Raw genomic sequence first — 25,059 nt, forward strand, 5'->3', positions numbered from 1 at the left:
ACGTTATGAGGGGCTCTCATTATCATCTTCCATCGTTCCTGACCCTGCTTAATTTGGCTTTCATATTATTGCTTGTTTGATTATCTTCTCCTCCAAAATATAAGCACTTTGAGGGCAGAGGTGATGAGGGGAGCTCCACATCGGGCACATAAGAGGGAGCTTATGAACTCCTTGCAGATGAATTTATAAACATATTCATTTCATTATAAAATGCAAGTTACTTTACTCTCTAGGCCTCTTCTTAAAAGTATTGGTTCATCACTCACCCAATAACTATTTGTTAAGTACTGGCTTGGTAAGTCCTGAGCTAAGGGAGTTAAATTAAGAAAACATCGTTTGAGGGGTGCCTGGCTGGCTCAGCGGGTATAGCATGTGACTCCTGATCTAGGGGTTGTGAGTTCCAGCCCCATGTTGGGCGTAGAGCCTACTAAAAAACTTAAAAAAATTTTTTTAATTAAAAAAAATAAAAAATAGAAAACTCATTTGAATGTTATAAGGATGCTAAAATTGTAGTGGTATGAGCACAAGGACTTGAATAACAATTCTCCTCCTCCAGGAAAATGGACTTGGAGGTCAGTGAACCAATAGACCTTAGTTCTGGAGATCATCAGCATCTGGTTCGGAAGGCAGCAGATAGTAACGTCCAGATCAAGTCCGGTCAGTCCTACACAACTTCACCTTCTGAGCCACAAAAAACTCGCGGGAATCCACATTCAAAGACGAAAGAGCGAGTGGATAGCTATGTGGTACAAATGTCCGATGAGACCACCCCAAATGACAGCAGTAATTTAGCCAATCCATTCTCAGATTCATCGGTCCGCAGAGGTGAGCATAAAATTACCTTTTTGGAAGAGAAAAGCAAGTGTTCTCTCAAAATGCTTTCCCAGAGTGGATTGTTAGAAGCTTTAACTTTGCCTTTAGTTTTTCCCAGTTACGCTTTACCATGAAACATGATGTAGGGCTGCTGTAGTAGGTGGTCCCTTAGTTGTCCAGGGTATTCAGAAATTCATAATAAATATATTATGGTAAATAATGTGTGGTTCCCTGGGGAAATATGAACTACCCACCGACTGTAGAATGTTCTCACCTCCCTACAAGGGGATGCTATGATACTGGCTTTAGTTTTTTTTTTTTTAAAGATTTATTTATTTATTTGAGAGAGAGAGAGTACATGAGAGGGGGGAGGGTCAGAGGGAGAAGCAGACTCCCCGCCGAGCAGGGAGCCCGACGCGGGACTCGATCCCGGGACTCCAGGATCATGACCTGAGCCGAAGGCAGTTGCTTAACCAACTGAGCCACCCAGGCGCCCCATTATACTGGCTTTAGTTCTAAAGCATATTAATTCAATGCCCCCTAGATATTAATGCTGTATGGGAAATACATTCAGCTGTGAGCAATAGAAACCTAAAAATCTGTGGCTTCGATGAACGTCTTTTTTCTTTCATGAACTATGCAGTTCAAGGCAAATGCGACCGGTCCCGAGTGACCACTCTGTCATCCTTAGACCCTCTTAGGGCCTGGACAACTTACAGGTGGACTGTGAGTTTTGAACCCCACTGCTGTCTCCTTGTGGCCCTCACTTCCCATCTTGTGGCTGGAAAGATGCCTTTTGGAGCCCTAGCCTTCCAGGCGGGGAAAGGCAAAGGCAAAGGCAAAGAAAGGCTAAACCTGGTCTGCTGCCTCGACAGCTCCAAGAGGTGCTATTCATGGACAGAGGCCTGAGAGTAAGCCAAGTCTGACTTCTTTTCAGAGGCTTTCCTAGAAACCACACCCAGGAATTTCCACTTGCTCGTCATTGACCCTACCAGGATCCCACGGCCACCTCCATCTGTAGTTTTTTTGGTTGGGCCCATTGTCCTCTTTAACCAGATTGGGGTTGGGTGGTGAGGAAGCCAGGGAGGCTGGATGGCACCACATGAGCCACTTCTGCCCCTGGTGCCAGTCCTTCAGCACCGGGCGTTGCGCGAGAGGAAGAGTTTTGCATTTAGTCCTTACAACAACCCTGTAAGTGAAAGCATTGTAGTGTCATTTAACACATGAGGAAATCAGGTTGAAGGCCTCCCCACCACTGTTAGAGTTAGTTATTTGCGTCTGTCTCTCCTGGAGGGCAGAGGCTGGGCCCTCTCCCACTTAAAAAAAATTAATATGGTGTGCAAAAAGATGAAAGTCTTATGGAAACAAAGGAAAAGCACAGCAGGGTAATGGATGAAAAGCTATGGGACTGGGGGGCTATCATTATTTGAAGCAGCTTTATACAATTTACATATCATAAAACTCACCCCTTTTAAGTGTACAATTCAATGATTTTTAGTATATTTACAGAGTTGTGCAATCGTCACCACAAAAAGAAACCCATACCCATTGGCGGTCACTCCCCATCCCATCCTCCCCCCTGGCCTCTGAAAACCACTAACTTTCTGTCTCTATGAATTGGTGTATTCTGGATATTTCATATCAGTGGAACCATATGATATGTGATCTTTTGCGATTGCCTTCTTTTACTTAGACTTAGCATTATGTTCAAGGTTCACCGTGTTGTAGTATGTGTCCAAACTTCATTCCTTCTTTATGCTCGTATAGTATTCCATCGCCTCATTAGAACACATTTTGTTTATTTATTCTTCAGCTGACAGACATTTGGGCTGTTTCCACTTTTTGGTTATTAGGAATAATGCTGTGATCAATATTCATATTTGAGTTTTTGTGTAGACATACGTCTTCATTTCTTTTGGGCAGTAGATACCTAGGAATTGTTTATATTAAACAATTATATGTTAAATATAAACATTCTGAGGAATGTTAAACATAGTGGCTGCACCATTTTCCATTCCAACTAGCAATGTATGAGGGGTTCTGTTTCTCCACGTCCTTGTCAACACTTGTTATTGTCTGTCTTTCTTATTATAGCCATTCTAGTGTATGTGAGGTGGTATCTCACTGTAGTTTTGATTTGTATTTCCCTAGTGACTAATGATGTTGAGCATCTTTTCACAAACTTATTGGGCATTTGAATATCTTCTTTGAAGAAATATCTGTACAAATCCTTTGCCCACTTTTTAAAAAACAGCAACCATTTTATTATCTCTCATGAGTCCGTGGGTTGACTGGATTCAGTTGGGTGGTTCTTGTGCTGGTCTTGAATTGGGGTTCTAATGCAGTTGTAATCAGATGGCAGCTGAGGCTGAGTGGCCATTCCGACTCCTTGACATGGCTCTCTCTTTATGACTTGAGTTTCTCATCACTTGGGAGTTGGGTCCCAAGTACCAGGTAGACAAGCCCCATTGTGCCAAGAAGTTTGTCAAGCCTTTCCTGGCTTCACGCATGCTGATGTCTCATTGGCCAACACAAGTCATGTGGCCAAGCCCAGTGTCAGTTGGGGGGGGCACCACACAAGCTCTGTCCATTTTTTTTTTTTTAAGATTTTATTTATTTGAGAGAGGGAATGAAAGAGAGAGAGCACATGAGAGAGGAGAGGGTCAGAGGGAGAAGCAGACTCCCCGCCGAGCAGGGAGCCCCATGCGGGACTCGATCCCGGGACTCCAGGATCATGACCTGAGCCGAAGGCAGTCGCTCAACCGACTGAGCCACCCAGGCGCCCAAGCTCTGTCCATTTTTAATTATTTATCTTCATGTTATTGAATCGTGAGAGTTCTTTGTGTATTCTAGGTACAAGTCCCGTATCAGATACATGATTTGCAAATATTTTCTCCCAGTTTGGGGTTTTCTTTCACTTTCTGATGGTGTCATTTGAAGGACAAAGCTTTTACTTTTGATGAAATCCAATTTGTTCTTTTCTTTCTTTGCTTATGCTTTAGGTGTCATATCTAAAACATTTATTGCCTGATTCCTGCTCACAAAGATTTACATCTACGCTTTCTTCCAAGAGCTTTCTTTTTTTTTAAAGACTTACTTATTTTAGAAAGAGAGAGAGCGCGAGGTGGGGAGGGAGGGAAGGGCAGAGGGAGAGGGGCAGCAGATTCCCTGCTGAGCGAGGAGCCCCGATGTGGGCGTGATCTCAAGACCCTGAGATCATGACCTGAGCTGAGACCAAGAGTTGGATACTTTAAGATGAGCCACCCAGGCACCCCAAGAGTTGTTTTTTATGTTTATGTTTATGATCCATTTTAAACTAATAGTTTTTGTGTATGACATGAGGAAAGGATCCAGATTCATCCTTTGATATGTATATGTCCAGTTGTCCCAGCACCTTTTTTTGAAAAGACTATTCTTTCTCCCTTGAATTGTTCTAGCACATTTGTTAAAAATCAGTTGGCCATAAATGTAAGGGATTATTTCTGGACTGTCAATTCTATTCTAGCGATCTTACGTCTAGTCTAGTCTTATAAGGCTGGGCCACATCTAATATTTATTCCCTCACAGTCTCTGATATATAGTAGATGTGCAATAAATGTTGACTACATGAATATTTTAACGTAGGCAGGCCCCACTGGGGCACATATGTTCTGGTATTTTGATTAAGATAGCTCAATCCCATTTCTTTGTTGTCACCCTTCCAACGCATCAACACCACCTAGCCAAAGGACACAGTTGACAACTCTAAGCAGAATTTTTTTTTTCTTTTAAAATTGAGACAGAGCTACCAAACAGCTCACTGTCATCATATTCAGCACCATATTCAGAGGGTTCCGGGAAGAGCTGTGCAGGAGGAAGGAAGCAAAAAGAGACACTGACATCCTCTGCACTCAGCTTTGGCATGCCGCTGGGACCTCTGTGCTCTTATGATTCCTCATGTTATCCAGTTTCTGCTCAAGTCGAAGGGAAGGGAATTGCTAAAGGGAGGCAGGCTGGCGAGAGAAGTGGTGGGAAGGCTCTGTGAACACCTGGCAGCCCGCATCTGTCTCTGAGGGCTAGCTGCCCTCTCTACCTGCGCTCCATTTCTTCTGCGGGTGGACCCGGACCCCTAATGATGGCCTGTGACAGCCAGGGACTTTCAGGTCACTTTTAGTCCTAAGGAGGATGGGGTGTGCATAATAAGGAATTAAATTCCTGTTTGTCTTTTAGATTTTGGGCCTTCCGCAGATAAACCCTCAGATCTCCAGGAAAACACTTGTAACAATCCGAACGGGATACTTTCCACAAGGTCTGCAGAGCTGGATCTCTGTGGTTATTCCATCTGCTGAGCCTAAACTAGTGCTCCTTTTCCCCTCCTCAAAAAGTCAGAGGAAATATTCTTTCTGTTAAGTATCAAAAATAAATAATTACATTTCTATTTTTAGTTTTGAATATTGTGTCATGAAAATAATGTTTCTGTCTCTTCAGCTTTCATTATCAAAGTGTTCCTGATCCTGTCAGCTCAGCTGGTGGTCACTGGGGCAATTGTCAGCCTGTTTATTTTCTGGTAAGTCTTTGTTACTAATGTAAATTAAATATTAAGTTGTTCACATTAATTCTTATTGAATCGACTCGACTTAATTCTGATCATTAAACATTATCTGTTTTCTCTTAAACATCCATAGGATATGATATTTCTATAGCTTTGTGGTTTCTGAGGCAACTCTTAGACCGAGGTGTTGGTAGATTTCTATGGTTTTGCTTCAACTTCCTAAGCCGAGACCTTTTTGTCTTACTCTTATTTGGGGCACTATTTCATTTTCTATTTCCCCTGAGCTATTTCCACAGATAAAAGTGGATAAAAGGAAGAAGGAGATTATGGAGGCTTTGGAGACTTGGAACGCGGTTAAATGCAGAAATTATTTCGGGGCTATGATCCATCACTGCTTAAACTTAGCCTATGAAAATCTCTATTTACAAAACAAATTTATGAGAAGTTGATATTTTTTTTTTTGCTTTGTACACCTAGAGACCTCAGTATTTTTTAAAAATAAAAACGTCACCAGAACATGTACATTCATACAAATTTGACTTACATGACTGTCTTTTTATGAGTCTATTTTAAGAAGCAAGGTATAGTTCTAGGTTTCATTATTTCACTCCTCATTTGTCACTGTCAGTCATTTAGGATTTACCCCTTTCTCATGAAATTGTTTTATTTCTACTTAAGTATTACATTAAACAATTTATTGTTTAAAACTATATTAATTTTTTTTTAATCAGGACGGGTTTAAAATCTTGGGTGCTCATGAATGCCTGGTTCACCTATGCAATCTTGTAAGTATTCTTGGATTTCATAAAAAGTGATTTTTCTACCAGCTATTGATTGAGGTTCTTTATTAAAAATTAAGTAAAGGTATAACATTCTGGAAATGACAAAACTATAGAGATGAGAAACAAGCAAATTAGTGGTTAGTAGGAGCTAGGGTATGTGTGTGTCTGTGTGTTCCCATAAAGGCATGGCATGAGGGAGATCTTTGTTGATGTTTTAATGATGGGATAGTTTCAAATCTTGATTGTGGTGCTGGTTACACATACCTACACGGACTTGTGTCATAGGTCTATGACATAGCATTAGACACACATTGTACCAATGTCAAATTAATGGTGTTGGTATTATCCTATATATATGTAAGATGTAACCACTGCGGGAAACGGAGTGAAGGATACATGGGACCTCTCTGTCTTTTTGCAACTTCCTGTCAATCTATAATTATTTCAAAATAAAATTTAAAAAGTTCCATGGATGGCAATGAGCAAAGTTAGTTTTAAAAGCTAAAAAAAAAAAAAGAAGCAAAGGTAATCATCTGCATATATTTTTGTTTACTTTATACTTAGTATCAGATGATAACATATAATAACGTATCTCTATCTCTATCTATTTATCTTCCTATATCATGTGATATAATCACTGGAAGCAAATAACACGTGGCTTTAAATTATCCTCAGGCCGGCATTTTTTGTTGTACTGATTGTACTTGCTTGCTGCGGGAAGCTCCGCCGCCAGGTGCCTGCGAATTACATTCTCCTGGGATTATTTGTAAGTAGACTTTGTTAGCACTCCTTGTTGCTTGCCTCTGAAATCTATTCCTGTCACATTAGTAATTCCACTCCTTTTATTGTGGAAAATCTTCCTGTGGAATAATACAGATAAAGTATTTGTGAGATGTTCTCTTGGCTGGATTCTGGTTGTAATGAAGTCATAAACTTACTTATGAGACAGTATCCACACCCCTTTACTGAGAGAGAGTATCTGGGGACCCTGGGCAAACTTGCCTTGAGAGGCCACATGGGGGAGCCCCCTCCGAGTCTGGGCTGCATTTTAGGAATAGCTAACTTGACTGTTTCTGGCGCTCTGCCAGGCACCACAAACCCATTTTGTTATGGAAAGTGGGTTTCACATTTGGTTCACAAACTCGTGGGTGAGAAGTGTAATTTTCCTTATTTTTGTAAGATTTATTTGTTTCAAGTCTCACCGGGAGCAGAAACCCATCTCAGCGCAGCTTCTCCCTATTTCCTCACCTTGCATCTCAGTTCAGGAGAGTTGGGGGTTGGGGGTGTCCAGGTCCTTGGCTCTCCTCCCCTCACTTACGCATGGTCTAGTTCCCTGTTCACAGCGCCTCCCATGGGGCTTCTACTCACAAGTCCTTGCCACGTTGGTCCTTTCTCTGTGGATCAGTGCTGCTCTGGGCCACAGAAAACATGTGGCTCTTTTTCTTGCTGCCAGTTCCTTTCCCTGCTGCTCACAGGATTCCAGGATCTCAGCACCCTCCCATTGTGAAGATTTACTTACCAACTGATTAATTCTTCATCAGATTTAAGGGAGCTTATAAAAATACCCAGAATATGAATATAAGAAGATAAGATAAATTGGTGGGGGAATCTGATGAAAGGAATAAAATAAGGGTAGGAAAATAATGCCAGTGGTTAGATTGTATACAAAATGCATAGTCCTATGCACTCTGAACAGCCAAAGCAGTTTTGAGGAAGAGGAATAAAACTGGAGGTGTCACAAGCCCAGATTTCAAGATCTACTACAAAGCTAGAGTAATCAAAATAGTATGGTACTGGCACAAAAACAGACACATGGATCAATGGAACACAATAGAGAGCCCAGAAATAAACCCGCAACTATATGGTCAATCAATCTTCAATAAAGAAGGCAAGAATATACAATGGAAAAAGGACAGTCTCTTCAACAAATGGTGCTGGGAAAACTGGACAGCCACATGCAGAAGAATGAAACTGGACCACTTTCTTATACCATACACAAAAATAAACTCAAAATGGATTAAATACCTAAATGTGAGACCTGAAACTATAAAACTCCTAAAAGGAAACACAGGCAATAAACTCTTGAACATCGGCCTTAGCAATACTTTTTGGATCATTCTCCTCAGGCAAGGGAAACAAAACCAAAAATAAACATTTGTGACTACATCAAATTAAAAATCTCTTGCACAGGGAAGGAACAAAACAGAAAGGTGACCTACTGAATGGGAGAAGATATTTGCAAATGACATAGCTGATAAAGAGTTAATATCATATATATGTATATACTATCTATCTATCTGTTCATACAAATGAACACCAAAAAAATCTAAGAAAAAATGCACAGAGAACCTGAATAGACATTTTTCCAAAGAAGACATACAAGATGGCCAACAGATGATCTGCTCAACGTCACTAGTCATTATGGAAATGCAATGAGATACCACCTCACACAAGTCAGAAATGACTACTATCAGAGAGACAAGATATAACAAGTGTTGGCAAGGATGTGGAGAAAAGGGAAGCCTCTTGCACTGTTGATGGGAATATAAATTGGTGCAGTTGCTGTGGAAAATGGGATGGAGTTTCTCCAAAAATTAAAAAATAGAAATACCATACGATCCAGTAATTCTACTTCTGAGTATTTACTCAAAGAATGAAAACACTAATTGAAAAAGATATGTGCACCCCTATGTTTATTGCTGCATTATTTACAATAGCCAAGATATGGAAGCAACCTAAGCGTCCACTGATAGATGAATTGATAAAGAAGAGATGGTACATATATACAATGGAGTATTATTCGGCCATAAAAAGAACGAAATCTTGCCACTTATGACAACATGGATGGACCTAGTGGGTAAGTACAAAGTGAAATAAGTCAGACAGAGAAAGACAAATATCATATGGTCTCACTTATTTGTGGAATCCACAAAACAAAACAAATGAACAAACAAAACAGAAACAGACTCATAAATACAGAGAACAGACCGGTGGTTGTGAGAGGTTGGGCAGTGGGGAGGGCGGCGGGGGGAGAGGGAGTAGGAGATACAGGTGTTGGGAGTTTGAGAGGTACAAACTTTCAGTTATAAATAAGTCACAGGGAACGTAGTCAATCCTATCATGATAACTTTGTATGATGACAGATGATACCTCCCTTACTGTGGTGAGCATTTTGTAATGTATATAATTGTCAAATCACTATGTTGTATACCTGAAACTAATACAATATTGTATGTCAACTATACTTCAATTAAAAATTTAAAAAATGCATCGTCCTACACACTTGAGTGTGATAAACCTGGATTTGGGTCTGTGCCTTCTGGTGGTCAAAGAGAGGAAGGACACATGCCAATGGCGAGATTCTCAGCATCCATATAGTGCAGTGTCCAGTGTGATTTCTATGTTGGAAAGAATAGCTTCATCCCGAGGCTGGAGAAGACTAGCTCTCTGATGCTTACATGTGGGCACTTCCTTGGTTGCCAGAGCATTGAAAGGCCTTTCGTACCTGGCGTGGATACCCTGCTCATTGCTGAGGAGAGCAGGTGGTTTCTCCCAGTTCCTACAGAGACCACACTCAGGAAGGAGTGGGGGCTAAAAGCCAGACACAGAAAGATATTGGGAATCCTGGAGCAGAGGCAATAGGGTGGGGAAGTTTTTCCCCAAAACTCCCGAATTTTTTATTTTAAAAATTTCCAAGAAAAAAATTTAAATTATTACAGGAGATCAAAGTTATTGGTCTCAAAAGAAGCTCTCATCTCTGAGGTTTTGTTGTGTATCCCAAAGCAGGTAACAGCTTAAGAAAATATTGTGGAGGGACAAAGAATTAGTTATATCTTCTAGACTTTATGTTTTGACTAAGTATTAGGAAAAATATGGAGAAAACCATTTCAGAAAAGGAGTTGAGGGGAAAATGAAAACACACACACTGAGGACACCTTTTTTTTTTTTTTTTTAAAGATTTTATTCATTTATTTGCGAGAGAGAGAATGAGAGAATGAGAGACAGAGAGCACGAGAGGGAGGAGGGTCAGAGGGAGAAGCAGACTCCCCGCCGAGCAGGGAGCCCGATGCGGGACTCGATCCCGGGACTCCAGGATCATGACCTGAGCCGAAGGCAGTCGCTTAACCAACTGAGCCACCCAGGCGCCCCTGAGGACACCTTTTGTCCCATAGCATTTTAGCCCCTGGAGCCCATGTTCTGTGCTCTTGAAGCCATTAGGCGGGTCTGACTTCTCATTCTCCTCTTGGGAAGACGGAAAGAGTGGTTTCCCGCTTTATTTATTTATTTTTTAAAAGATTTTTATTTACTTATTTGGCAGAGAGAAAGACAGCGAGAGGGGTAACCCAAGCAGGGGGAGTGGGAGAGGGAGAAGCAGGCTCCCGCTGAGCAGGGAGTCAGAATCCTGGGATCATGACCTGAGCCCAAGGCAGACGCTTAAGGACTGAGCCACCCAGGCGCCCCTGGTTTCCCGCTTTAAATCTTTCCCTCTCCCTCCAACCTCTGTCTTCCTCCCGCCATCCTCTCTCTCGGTCTCCCTCTGTCTCTGTCTCTGTCTCTCTGTCTCTCTCTCACACACACACACACACACACACACACACACGTGCTGCAAAAGATGGAGGAATACGCAGCAATCGAGCAAGTAGGAGAAGAAAATCTTAAGAGGAAGGTTGGAAGCAAGCACGTTTTTCAAATAGCACGTGTACATGGAACAAACAGAGCTTTTTAAACCTATACCGGAAATAAAGACAGCTCTGGGAAATTTAACAAAGTAGAGAATCAGGCAGCTACTCACCGGGGTTGGGACACGCGGAGACGCAATCCAGGACTCTGGGGGCCGCGGTCGTTCTCCTCTCCCGTCCCGGATACCGTTGGCCAGCTGGAGAAGCTCAAAGCCGCTCTAGCAGCCCTCGCCCCGCGGTTGGTTAGGCTGCGTCTTCATTTTTACTCCCGGGCTCTAGCGGATTCTCTCCTGGCTCCTGCCGCGGGCCAGAGAGTGAGCCAAGGCTCCGGCCTTGCCTCTGGTGGAGGCGCCCTACCAGCTGGGGAATGTCGTCAGGCCCTTCAGCCACTGTTCACTGCTGTCGCACTCCACCTGTCTGCTGCTGGAGCCCGGCTGTGCCCCTGGGGCCCTCCCTGTTGCCTTTGTTGGGCTCCTCCTCTGGCTTGAGCGCCTCTCTGGCTCACGGCGCCGCCCCGGCTGCGGTCAGCCGGCGGCCACGCTCCCGCCTCGTGCAGCCCCGGTGCGGCCCCGGTGCAGCCCGCTTCTGAGCCTGAGACTGGCACCTACAGGTGCAGCTCCACGCGCAGTGGAGAACTGCCCTCGAGCCCCGTCCCCGGGGCTGGAAGGGCCTCCATCCTCCCCCCTCTTCTGAGGTCTGAAGCTTTTAATTCTCACCCACTGTAGGAAGGGTCCGTACCGAGGCTGCTGGCGAAGCATCAGTGGAAATAGCATATCCTGCTTTGATAAATTAGGATTCTGTGTGGTTGGCGCCATGGGATCAACGGCAATATGGTCTACAGATAAACCTTTTATTACGGTTTCGGTATTCCTATTGAATGCATCTTTAATTCCCTAAGTACGTTGAAAGTTACTCCTGCGTTCTAAGAATTTTTACTAATAAAAGAATCTTGTCAGTCTGGGGGGAACGTTAGGAAAATGTTTAGCTCCACCGTTTCCCGTAATTAATCTTCCCGGTAGTTTTGCACGCTGGCGTTATCCGCGCTCCCGCTCGCTCCCTCGACCCTGCCCCGAACACCCGCCCCTTAAGCCGTCTCCTCTGGCTTCTGCGCCTCGGGAATCGGGGGTCTGATTTACTGTGCATTTTGTTTTTAGACGGTTCTTCAAGGTCTGCTGCTCGGAGCCGTATCAGTGTAAGTCTTGGATACACATTTCCTTTTCCGTGCGTGCTTCTCCTTGTATGTATGTCAACAGTAATCACAGTCTCTGCTTTCAGTTTCTATAACGCCGAGGAAGTGTTATGGGCAACGGCTGCAACCGCAGTGGTGACGTTATCGCTCACTCTGTTTGCTCTTCAAACGAAAGTATGTATCACCGGCTCCGATTACCGTCCTAGGCGAGTGTGCGGGTGTGTGTTCCGGTGCCCCTGCTGACCCGCTCTTACCCCTCCTCCCTCCTGCTCACTGCGGTCCTGCGGGCCTCGCCTCCGTGGCCTCCCCGCCCTCTGGCGTCTGACTTTGCTAGTCACCACGTTAAAAAGGCAAAAAAAAAAAAAAAAAAAAAGACCAGGTGAAATTAATTTTGATCATATATTTCATTTAACCGGATATATGCAAGGGATTACCGTTTCCGTAATCGCTAGAACAAACATTTTACTATTTTACATCCTTTTTTGAACTAAAATTCAAATCCAGTGTGTTTTAAACTTACAGCCCACTTCACTTGAGCCACCCTTCAAATGCCCACCAGCCGCAAGTATTGAATGCACCGCTGCAGACAAACATTTTTTTAACAGCCATCAGAATCACCTGGAGGGCTTGCGAAAGCAGGTTCCGTGGGCTCCACCCTGGGGTGGCGGCTTCAGAAAGCCTGGGGCTGGGCCCAGTAATTTGCATTGCACCGCTGATGCTGATGGTGCGGAACCACCCTTGGAGACCTAATACTTCAGATTACTCTCTTGGTGTGCAAAGGGTAGGGAGTGAGGGGGGAAATAGAGGAAGTAGGAAAACGCTCTGACAAAATATCGGAGATTTCAAGGGTCTTCTTTTGCTGCATAACCTTATTCAGGTCAGAAGATGATATTACCCTTCCTTTAAAAGAATCCTCATCTTTTGGGGGCGCCTGGGTGGCTCAGTCAGTTAAGCGTCTGCCTTCAGCTCAGGTCATGGAGCCAGGGTCCTGGGATCGAGTCCTTTATCCAGGGTCCTGGGATCGAGTCCTGCATCCAGCTACCGGCTTCGCGGAGAGCCTGCTTCTCCCTCTGCCTCTGCCTCTCGCCCTGCTTGTGCTCTTTCTCTCTGACAAATGAAAAAAAAAAAAAAAAAGAATCCTCATCTTTCCCAGGCTGATTTGGTCCCTGATTTATTAAAAAGGCAAAACCAAAAAGCATATTAATAAATTTCAAAATTGCAAAAGAATCATTAGCAGTAATTTTTTAAAGCATAGTGTATTTTTATTTTTATTTATTTATTTTAAAAGATTTATTTATTTATTTATTTGACAGAGAGACAGCGAGAGCAGGAACACAAGCAGGGGGAATGGGAGAGGGAGAAGCAGGCTTCCCGCTGAGCAGGGAGCCGGATGCGGGACTCGATCCCAGGACTCCGGGATCACGACCCAAGCTGAAGGCAGCCGCTTAATGACTGAGCCACCCAGGCGCCCCAGCATAGTGTATTTTTATTAAAACATATGCATACAAACATGAAAAAGGTGCCCAGTTAACATTGGTCTATTTCATTCCATTACTGTATTCTATGCACAACACTTTTAAAGATATGAATAGGGGCGCCTGGGCGGCTCAGTCATTGGGCGTCTGCCTTCGGCTCAGGTCATGATCACAGGGTCCTGGGATCGAGCCCCGCATCGGGCTCCCTGCTCCGCGGGAGGTCTGCTTCTCCCTCTCCCACTCCCCCTGCTTGTGTTCCCTCTCTGTGTCTCTCTCTGTCAAATAAATAAATAAAATCTTAAAAAAAAAATAAAAATAAAAAAATAAAGATATGAATAATTATGATCATACTATACATATAAATTTACATCCTACTTATTCAGTGTACCTTTTTTATTAGGGGAAACTTCATATAAATACAAAATAGAATAGTATAATGAACCCTCATGTATCCTTGGCTCCTGTGATTTCCTCCATACTCCGACCCACTCCTCCCTCCTGAAGCAAGTTCCAGTCAACAGCACGCTTTTTAATGTAGCATTTTTCCGTGGTGGGGCAAATGGATTTCCATGGTTCTCAGAAATGTCCTGGGTTAATATTAGCAAACGGGTCAGTGTCTATCTATGGGTATAAAATGCGTCTCTAAACATCCTGAAATTCCTTATGGATGATAACTGAGTTGTTTTTGTGTTGTGTTTCCTCAGTGGGATTTCACCATGCTCAATGGAATGCTGTTTGTTTTACTCTTCGTACTTATTATCTATGGAATTCTCTTACTCTTCATACGATCATATGTAAGTGGGATCTCATTTGGGAACCTCAGAGAATCGTTAGAAATGTAGGGTGACGTGGTTGTGTTGTGTAGGTTGTGTTGGCCTGGATCCTCTGAGAAGCAGACCTGAAATGCGTGAAGCACGTGAGGACTGAAACGGGAGAAATGTCTCTGGGAGGAAAGGGGCCGGGGAGCCGCTGGTGGCTGGAAGACCTGTTCGACCCCAGTAGCGTATCTGACGCCAAGTGAAGGAGGGGGAAGGTGGGTGGCGGGAGCCTTCGAGCCTTCGAGACAGGAAGTCAAGGCAGGTTCATCAAGGCCTTCAGGGCGCCCTTGAGCTAAAGTTGACTGCACTCCTGTGTCTCCCAGGAAGTCACTTCCCAGTGACTGAGAAGTGGCAGCCAGGCCCCTCCCTGGAGCTGGAGGTCCGTGAGGCCTGTCCTTGTGGCTGCCCAGTGTGCCAAGGACATGAAGTGTGGGGCATGAAGACTGAGCTCCTTCTCTAGACCACAGATGTCTTTCCCTCAGACAGTGTAGGGGGTGAATCTCCCCACGGGGCAGGTCAGACTCCGACTCCTATCCTTAGGTGCCGCTTGTTTGAAGTGATAGGAGTGGAGACATGGGCTTTTTAAGACTTTCCCCGACAACAGCCTAGAGGAGGCTCCTTGTTTTCCAATTCCAGCTTTGCTTGCTGCTTTCCTTCCTTTCTTCCTTTTATATCTTCACTGACTTCTTACTAGACACAAGCCTGTGGTTTTCACATAGGCATTACATCGAATTCTCACGACCTTCCTGAAAAGTACATAGGTCACATATTATATAGGTAAGGAAACAGGCTCAGGGAAATTAAATAATTCCTCCAAGTTCACACGGGGAGTACGTGGTAGGGGTGGGATGAAAGCCCCATCTGTGTGACACCAGGGCCACGCCCTTTCCCGCACTGCGCACCGTCTGCGGACTGAGGCTGCAGGGCTGTGGGGGAAGTGGAGGCAGAGCGTCTGGGCCTATGGCCTGGCTGGCATTGGCCCCTGTGTGGAGACAGGCGGCCGGGTCCACTGGGGACTGGCCTGCGGCCTGTGACCTTTGGACTAAAGCCCCAAGGCCAGCTTGGCCCAACTGCTGAATCAGAGTTTCTTTGATAACAAGTGGACTTGTTCAGTCATCTTCAGACACATAACCAGCAGTTCTGCCTGAATTGGTTTAGCTTTCTGAATGACCGTAGAGACTTACAGCTAGGGAGATAGCATCTATATTTTATTTATTTTAATTTATGTTTAGCATCTATCTTTTAGAGATAAAAACTCAAAGATATCACAAAGATGTTCTTTAAGAGGCCATACAGCTCTCCAATTATTATTACGGATGGTAGCCCAGATACTGGTAGTAATAACCCAAATATTTATTAGGTTGGTTCTGTAGGTCTTTACAATACCATCTAGGTGCAGTTAAGGAACTGTGTTTCCTACTAGATAGATGAACTCCAGTTCCCACTGTAAACTTCCTTTCACAAATATCTACAATATATAATCTTACACACCCGTTTAAACGGAAGACTTTGACAGAACCTTGTTGTAAGTATACATGCTTGTTTGACTTGGGCAATTTTGAATTCTTCAGACTCCAGTCATCAGGTGTTTTCTTAGTGTTAACACTGCCCCTCCCACACTGTGTCACTGACTCCTAATTTATGTCCTTCACCAAGAATCTTCCCTGATTAGCAGAATGCTCTCTTTATCTAGGATGAGCTTTCTTGTCCTGAAAAGTGAATGACATGATTTTTCTCATATGTTATGCACCACCTCTTTATCCTCTCCCCCATGTAAAGCCAACCCCTTTGGCATTCAGATCAGTCCTATATTCTGATCAGGGCTGTTTTGGTTGCACTGAACAGACTAGCTTGAGGCAAAGACTCAGGGGATGTTCATGGAACTCCTAGGTAGGAAGAAGCGACAGGATTCACAGAAATGGAAATCCCCTCCCCTTCCTCTCTTGGCCTGAGCTGACTGGCCAACTCTATTTGGATAGTAATAGCTCCAGCACTAGCTGATGATACAACAGCCTCTGGGAATTTCTGACCGGCCTGGTGCATTTGTTTGATCCTACTCACCTATAAGGTTTCTGGTCAGTCAAGAGAGTCACTGCTGTTGGAGTGGATGTCTTCCATCTCTTGTCAATCAGCTCTAGCGAGGGCGCTGGAGGGTCACTATTTTCCCAGAGCGACCTGTTCCAAGAGCTGAGTGTAGGGGCAGGTGCTGGAAAAGGGCTATGTGATGGTGCAGAAAGTGAAACATATCCAGTATGTTCTACTTGCCTTACCATGCATGAGATGTTTAACACTTACTTGATAAAACTGATTTGGCGGGGCGCCTGGGTGGCTCAGTCATTGAGCATCTGCCTTTGGCTCAGGTCATGATCCCAGGGTCCTGGGATCGAGCCTCACATGGGGCTCCCTGCTCGGCGGGAAGCCTGCTTCTCCCTCTCCCACTCCCCCTGCTTGTGTTCCCTCTCTTGCTGTCTCTCTCTGTCAAATAAATGAATAAAATCTTTAAAAAAAAAAACTGATTTGGTAAGGGTTGTTTTCATTTGTTGGCTGAATGGAATGGAGTGGATGCTGTGGACCACGATGTTCAAAAAGATGAATTTCCCCACAGATTTGACTTTCTGTAATATTGGGTCCTTATCTGACAGCAGTGACCCAGGTGAGCCCTTTCATTATTCTGAATCTTGTTCTTAACATACAATTGTTTCTTCTCTTTGCAGTGGTTGCATCTGTTGTACGCTGGCCTTGGAACTATAATCTTCTCACTTGTAAGTCCATTTCTCCCTCACTTTGACAAAGTGCATATGGTATCTGCATCAACAGTGCCCCTAAGCCTGTGCTGGCCCCAGAGTCTAGCAGAGTCAGGAATCTACTCGAAAACCCTCCGGGAGACTTCTCCCTCCTACGCCTCCCCCTCCTCCTTTCCCTCCTATCCTTCTTCTTTTTCTTTATGAAGACAATTTTTAGAGCACTTTTAAGTTCACAGCACAATGGAGAGGAAGGTAGGTACAGACGTTTCCCATATCCCCCCGTGCCCCCCCACATGCATGGCCTCCCCCATGATCAACATCCCCCACCAGAGTGATACATTTGTTCCACGACGAACCTACATGGACACATCACAATCACCTAGAGTTTACATCAGACTTCACTCCTGGTGTGGCACACTCTCTGGGTTTAGATAAATATATACTGACATGTTCTATCAGTATGACATCACGCAGAGTCTTTTTTTTTAAAGATTTTATTTATTTATTTGAGAGAGAATGAGATAGAGAGAGAGAGAGCATGAGAGGGGGGAGGGTCAGAGGGAGAAGCAGACTCCCTGCCGAGCAGGGAGCCTGATGTGGGACTCGATCCCGGGACTCCAGGATCATGACCTGAGCCGAAGGCAGTCGCTTAACCAACTGAGCCACCCAGGCGCCCCACGCAGAGTCTTTTTTACTGCTCTAAAAATCCTTTGAGTTCCACCTTTTGATCCCCATCCCCCTACCTCTAACCCCTGGCAACCACTGATCTTTTTCCTGTTTCCAAATTTTGCCTTTTCTGGAATGTCATATAGCGGAAGTAATCTAGTCTGTAGCCTTTTCAGAACGGCTTCTTTCACTTAGTGATGTGCCCTTAAAGTCCCTGTGTGTCTTCGTGGCCTGATAGTTCATTTCTTCTTAGTGCTGAATAACATTCCATTTTCTACGGTGCTGCGGTTTATGGCTCCGTCCACCTACTGAAGGGCATCTTATTTGCTCCCATGTTTTGGCAATTTTGAATAAAGCTGCTATAAACATCCGTGTGCAGGTTTTTGTAAGTTTTCAACTCCTTTGGGTAGATACCAAGGAACATGATTGCTGGATCGGATGGTAAAAGTATGTTTCGTTTTATAAGAAACTTCCAAAATGTCTTCCAAAGTAATTTCACCGTTTTGCATTCCCGCTGGCAATGACTGAGAATTTGTTGCTCTCCATCCTCACCAGCATTTGATGTTGTAAGTGTTCCAGAATCTGGCCATTCTAATAGTGGTATCTGATTGTTGTTTTAATTTGCATTTCCCTTATGACATATGATGCAGGGTATCTACTAGTGGTGTTTATTTGCCACCTGTATATCTTCTGTGGTGAGGGGTCTCTTAAGTTCTTTGGCCCATTTTAAAATTGGATTGTTTGCTTATTGTTGAGTTTTAAGAGGGTTGTTTTGTTTTGTTTTGTTTTGTTGTATATTTTGGATAACAGTCCTGTATTAGATGTGTCTTTTATAAGTATTTTCTCCCCTGTGTCTTGTTCTCTCATTCTCATGACCTTGTCTTTCACAGAGCAGGAGTTTTACATTTTAATGACCTCCAGCTGATGCATTATTTCTTTCATGGGTTGTACCTTTGGGGTCATATTTAAAAAGTCATCACCATACCCAAGTCATCTAGGTTGTCTATGTCATCTTCTAGGAGTTTTATAGTTTTGTGTTCTACATTTAAGCCAGAGATCCATTTTGAGTTAATTTTTGTGAAGGTGTAAGGTCTTTGTCTAGATTTGGGTTTTTTGCACATGGATGTCCAGTTGTTTGAACACCACTGAAGAGAATGTCTGCTCCATTGTCTTGCCCTTGCTCCTTTGTCAAAGATCAGTTGATTATATTTATGTGCATCTAGTTCTGAGCTCTCCAGTCTGTTCCATGGATCTATTTGTCTCTTCTTTCACCAATATCACCCTGTCTTACTTACTGTAGCTTCATAGTAAGTCTTGAAGTCAGGTAGCATCAGTCCTCCAACTTTGTTCTTCTCCTTCAGTATTGTGATGGCCATTCACACACATTTATTTAAAAAAAAATGTAGTCATACTATATAGAATGTTCTGTCTTGCTGGTCCAATGATAGTGGGTTCTCAGAACTTGTTAACACTAAAGTTGGTATACAACCCCCCCCCCACAGCTAAATTTGACTGGCCCTAAAAAAAAAAAAAAGACTGTTCTGTCTTTGCTTTGTCACTTAAAAATAATGGTCTCCACATTTTAGCAGACATGGATTGAGTTCACTCTTTTTTAAAGGCTGCATGATATTCCATTTTATGCTTTTATCATGTCACATATTTTAGGTTTTCTCTTTAATTTTTGGCATTTCCAAACACACCCAGAAGTAGAGAGAATGGAGTAATAAACTCCACACATTATCACCCAGCTTAAAAATATCCACATTTTGCTTCATTGTGTTCCTTTTTGTTAGAATTATGTCCTATTTTCAAATGTCAGAAAAATTTAGACCAGGAGGCTAATGTTACGTATGCACATTTTAGTTTTCTTACTCCTTCCGCTGATATGAAGAGAACTGACTTGTGCTCATTTTCCTTTACTCTTTTGCTCTCATCCTTTGCATACTAATGCATGCCTTTATATCTCTTGTGTCCTGTTTTCAGGCATAGTTTGTTTCCATGCAAAAGTACATTGTTGTTTCTCTTTCTGGAGGCAGAACAAATACTCTTGTAGACTCAGACAGGTCTACCCAACACTAAACAAATAATGGGAGAGGGAAATCAAAATTTTTTTCAGGGAGGTGGGGAGGAGATGGTTAACCATGAGAGCTGTAGGGAGGGGTGAGGCAGGGTGTTACCCCCAAATGCTCCTGGGGGTCTGAATCCCAGCTCATCTTACTCTCTCACTTCTGTCTGCTTTCAAAAACATTTCACCTGGGAAGTGCACTCCTAACCACCAAGACGTGTCTGTGAAATGATTAGAAGTTATTACCCTCATATAAGAAGAAATAAGATAAAGTCAGGAGTTCTCGGAGGAGAGGAAGAGAGAAAGCGCTTCTCCATAGAAGTCAGGACGCCAGGGTGATAAATGAAGGCTGGAAGCTCAGCTGCTGGGCAGCCCGTTTTCTAGGGTGACCAACTGTCCTGGTTCGCCCAGCACTGAGGCGTTTTCCAAGGACACACTGGAATGATTGGTCACCCTAGCTTATCCCCCACCCCCCGAAGTTGCTGGAATCAGTCAGAGGGAGAGGGGAGCAGTGAGGAGAAGGGACTCAGTGTCAAGGTGAGGCACCTGCTTTGGCATCCTGCCCAGCCTTGGGTTGGACTTCCTTCTCTGCCATTCGCCACAGTGTGATTTTCTCTTCTTGGAGGCTCAGTTAATCTCCCCTGCCTCCACCAGGTGGGTCACATTTTACACGAGATGATGTCTGTAATGAGCTGGAATGAAGCCACCCAGGAGTGCCCACTTCCTTTCCTCCTGGTCTTCTTTCCCTTCCTCCTTGTCTCTCCCAGTCTGAGTGGCAACTGGGGCCCACGGAGAGCTGATACCAGAATCACTTGGGATGGGTCTTACTGAAATGGATATTGTTGTAAACGAGTTATTTTAAAGCATCCTTAACACCCCAAGAATTCTCTGTCGTGCCAGCATTGATCTGTCCGGTGGGGCTCTGTGGCTCTGCCCCACAGCACTAGACTCCGTCTAGAGTCTGGATACAAAGAAGTGAGGGGCCGCTTGTTTTCTTTTCCTCCTCTAATGAACTCCTGCTGCCCGGGGCCGCTGACCTGGCAGCAAGCACAAGGGCAAGAGGGCTCCCTGATTTTTTCCTTGATGTTTTAGGAACTCCTAATTTTACCTACTGTAGCTGAGCTAAAACGTTTACTTTGGGAAATATTTCACCATATACAAACCCCATCTTCCCCTCCTTCTGTTTTGGAAATACCAACAGCATCATAAAACCATCCCAATGTCAAGGTTTGAAAAACGCTATCATCCAAAGCTCCAGGAATTCAGAATTATTGCTGTGTGTGAATCTAATTGTCAGGGACCATCTTTATTTTCGTTCTTTGTTCAGCAAGAACGTGTGGGGAAATCACAAATACAGGGAATTTTGTAGTTTATCTCTGTGTCCAATCGTTCCACCTGGTCCACTTCATTGGCTAAAGGCCCAAAGGTTTCCGCATTTGGAAAGCAAAAGGAGGCTTATGGACTTGGTGCCAGTCATCAGGAGGATGGAGCACTTGCTGTAATAGATAGAAGATGCACTTGGGGACAGAGTGAATGGTCGAGGCTGTAAAAAGAACATATATACAGCCACAAATTGAGTTTCTGCAATATATTTACGGATGCTAAAATATTTTTTCCAGGTAATTTAGGATACCTACTTGATAGAAATGTACAATTTAGGTAGCTAATTCTTCTTTCTTTTCTTTAAGTACTTGGTGATGGATGTACAGCTCATGGTGGGAGGGCGCCACCATCACTCTGATCTGCACCCTGAAGAGTACATTTTTGCTGCCCTGAACATCTACTTGGATATCATCAACCTCTTCCTTTTTATTTTGCAACTGATTGGACTGGGACGGTAGTCATGGGGCCAAGACTGGTTCGTGTTGAAAAGAGGGAAGGAGGGATGCCTGTGAACATGTTGCCAGGCTCAGACATGCGGAGGTTACCCCACTTCATTAGCCTTTTAGTACAAAAAAATATTTAAAGATAGTTATTTTTTTTTTTGTCAAATGAAACCAAGCATTCAGTAGATGGTAGCTGTAGCTATGATATTTTTAGTTCCATTGTCCCATTGCAAAACTTTCTGGGGGACACTTCTGATTTTCGTAAATTCAGAAGATGAGTATCATAATTACATACTAACAAACATTTGCAAGAGGTCCATAACACTGTTGAAGTGTTCCAGGCAGTCTTTAAAGCTGTAAACAACATCTCTGTACATGAATAAATTTGATTACAGAAACCTATATTTACCCATTCTCTTTTCTTGGACATTCTGTGGACATTCTTGAATATTTTCGCATCTGACTTTTTTTTTTTAAGAGTAAGATAAACTTAAGAATTCCACCTTTTCCCTGTATTCCAGGGTCAGACTGGGGAGAATAATAGCATCTCCCTAGTAGGGGTTAGAGAGAATGAACAGACTTAATGTGCGTAAAGGGCTCAGGATAGAGGGTTAGCTATATTGTCACCGTCTCACCTATATTTCTGGGCTTAACTCAGCGCCCGCCTCCCCTGACTGTCTGGAACAACTAAGAAAATGATCTTAATTGTGATAAAATACTCATAACAAAATTTACCATCTTAACTACTTTTAAGTGTACAGCTCAGTCGTGTTAAGTACATCCCCAGTATTGTGCAACCCATCTCCAAAATGTTTTCATCTTGCAAAACTGAAACTCCATACCCACTGATCAACAAGAAGTCTCATAACATTTTCCATGACTTATTTATTTATACACATCTTATATAACTGGTTTGATTATGGTCCTGAAGGTCATAGATTAGACAGATCTTTATATCCCTCCTGGAGTCTCATACCTTGCTGGTGTGAGATGCCTGATGAGAAGATTTTCACTGAGATATAAAAGTTCACACTTTCAAATCCATCCAAAGGAACCTATGGCTACATCCTTGCCTCACCTGTTTCTAATTCCAAGCGTTGGTCCAGCCAGTCTCTGGTGTTTGCCCCAGCAGGAAGCATATAAGTCACGTCTGCAGGATGAGCAGGCACGAGGCAGGCCCACTTGTGGTGTGCTTTAGGTGGTTCAGGGAGGGAGCTGGAGAGAAGAGATTTATGTAGAGGGATGGTATATGCCAGATGACAGAGGACCTCAACTTTCAGGCTCAGGATTTCAGACCATCTTGTAGGCGTAAGGTTTCGACTGCAGTATCACGGTGAAGGCACTGCTGTAGAATTAGTCTGGTCATTGTGGGTGGGTTAGGGTAGAGGAGGGAGGTGTTAGAGAGGAAGGCTGTATCAGAGCTAATGCAATCACATACACTGAAGGCACTGTAAGAACAGACCTGGGATGATAAATGGGGTAGAATGAGTCAATCACCTGTGATCGTGATAATGGACAAAAAAGGCTGATGGAAGTTGATCTCTGATTGGATGACTCTTCAGGGTAGGGGAGAAATAAGGATGTCCCATATTTACTGCGGGTAATTGTCACTTACTAAAATAAAGCCATCTTGAGAAAGAGGGAAATGGCTTGGGGAGTTGTGATGTGATAAAAGGTTTAGATATTTTGAATATGTGGAAACAGGAAACATGAATCCGGCAGTTTCAAGAGCTGCAGCTTGGGGCTAGAGGTAACTGGGGGCCATCACAGGCGAGAAGCGAGGCAGGGAGAATGGATGAGATAGTCAGGAATGACATATAGAGGGGAGTCCAAAGACCAAATTCCAGAAATACCCGTAATTAGTAGATGGAAGGAAGAAAAAGAATATGGGTCATGAAAACAACAGTGAGAGGGTAACATTACGGAGGCTGGCAGAGCCTTTCAGGAAGGCACTGGTGAGGTGTGGCTATAATTCACTTAGGGCTGTGGTGTCTCAGACCCTTAAGAACACACAACACTGTTTCATTAAATCTATACCCAAAAGTCAAGCAACTCACAATAAAAGCAAGAGCAAGCCCAGTGGATTTGACAGTGACTGGATCACTGATTTGGAGGGACAGAGAGGACCGAGTCCAGACTTCATGGAGGCAGGAACGGTTATCGTGGAAGGGGAGGCCAGACCCCAAGAGAGAAGTCTGGTTGCTTCACCTCTGGAAGGAGAGAAACGGCAGAGGCAGGCAAAGGTGGTACATTTTTTACTTTTTGGTTTTTCACTCTCCAGGACAGGGGACATTTGGAGCATGTTTGAAGGCAGAAGGAAATGAAGGTACGAGAAATGGAGAAAAATCCTAGTGAGTAGGGACGGGAAGAGGGGTGGCCCCTGACAGGCCCAGGGCCCTTTTTTCTAAAACTGGAGAGGGGCGCCTGGGTGGCTCAGTGGTTAAGCGTCTGCCTTCGGCTCAGGTCGTAATCCCGGGGTCCTGGGATCGAGCCCCGCATCGGGCTCCCTGCTTGGCGGGAAGCCTGCTTCTCCCTTTCCCACTCCACCTGCTTGTGTTCCCTCTCTTGCTGTGTATCTCTCTGCCAAATAAATAAATAAAATCTTTAAAAATAAATAAATAAAACTGGAGAGAGGGATTGGAACATTTATCTGTGGCAGCCTCTTTTGAAATGGAGGGGAGATGTGAAGCAGAGGAAGTAGGGTCTGCAGAGGCTGTGCTGTGGGGATCAGGACTCAGAGAATAGCAGAGGAGGTTTGATCTGGCTGCCAAGGGTTGTGCATGCGGGAGTCAGCATGAGAGGACTGGGAAAACTTCATTTATCGAAAGTATTAGAGAAAAGAAGGCTATGAATAAGGCAAATGAGCTTTTCCAAATAGACACAATCAAGAGCAAAGAATTCTAGTTTGGGAAACTTTCAAATGACAGTGGATTATAATTCTGTGATGGCTGCAGATCATGATAGCATAATTCTTTCATCATCAATCGGAAATGGATCAGTTAGCCAGCAGTTTAGATTTCGGCGAGCGTTGTCTGTACAGTTTTTTTTTTCTTTTAGGATTTTATTTATTCATTTCACAGAGACACAGCGAGAGAGGGAGCGGGAGAAGGAGAAGCAGGCTTCCCACGGAGCAGGGAGCTGGATGCGGGGCTCGATCCCAGGACCCTGGGACCATGACCTGAGCCGAAGGCAGAGGCTTAATGACTGAGCCACCCAGGCTCCCCCGTGTAGTCTGGTTTTGATGCTACGGCATTGCAAATTAGACAAATAGAATAAAATAAAATAGAATCAAATTGAAAAATCAAGGCTGTGGGGATAAAAAGCTTACTGTGGAAGGAAGTTTGATTCCTTCCATCGAGGAGGTTAGTCTTGGTTCTCCAGAGGTCCAAAGTTAATCATAAATTAGACTAACATGTAATTGAAGTGAACCTGACTGGGCAAAATAATTTGCAAATACCACCTGTTTTTGCT

The 25,059-nt window shown here is 43.8% G+C and overlaps 1 protein-coding gene across 1 annotated transcript; it reads left to right on the plus strand.

Annotated features, from left to right (window-relative positions):
• The first annotated feature begins 560 nt into the window (after window positions 1-560).
• LOC123835805 (protein lifeguard 2-like) lies at window positions 561-21,620 on the plus strand. Its single transcript, XM_045865026.3, has 10 exons — window positions 561-825; window positions 1,358-1,539; window positions 5,023-5,101; window positions 5,281-5,359; window positions 10,896-11,043; window positions 11,960-11,997; window positions 12,081-12,168; window positions 14,174-14,263; window positions 17,002-17,049; window positions 21,451-21,620. The coding sequence occupies exons 1-10, from the start codon at window positions 561-563 to the stop codon at window positions 21,601-21,603; spliced, it is 1,170 nt and encodes a 389-aa protein (XP_045720982.1). The 3' UTR covers window positions 21,604-21,620.
• Window positions 21,621-25,059: the final 3,439 nt, after the last annotated feature.

The sequence above is a fragment of the Mirounga angustirostris genome, unplaced genomic scaffold (assembly GCF_029215605.1).
Source record: "Mirounga angustirostris isolate CCGP_5_RB_7025 unplaced genomic scaffold, mMirAng1.0.hap1 SCAF_12, whole genome shotgun sequence".
NCBI lineage: Eukaryota > Metazoa > Chordata > Mammalia > Carnivora > Phocidae > Mirounga > Mirounga angustirostris.

What these genes read in the sequence shown, in the direction of transcription:
- LOC123835805 (XM_045865026.3), top strand. Translation starts at nt 561, where the DNA reads ATGGACTTGGAGGTCAGTGAACCAATAGACCTTAGTTCTGGAGATCAT. An exon ending in GGACAACTTACAGGTGGACT is followed by an intron (nt 1,540 to 5,022) that starts GTGAGTTTTGAA and finishes TTTGTCTTTTAG; the next exon opens with ATTTTGGGCCTTCCGCAGAT. An exon ending in CTGCTCGGAGCCGTATCAGT is followed by an intron (nt 11,998 to 12,080) that starts GTAAGTCTTGGA and finishes CTCTGCTTTCAG; the next exon opens with TTTCTATAACGCCGAGGAAG.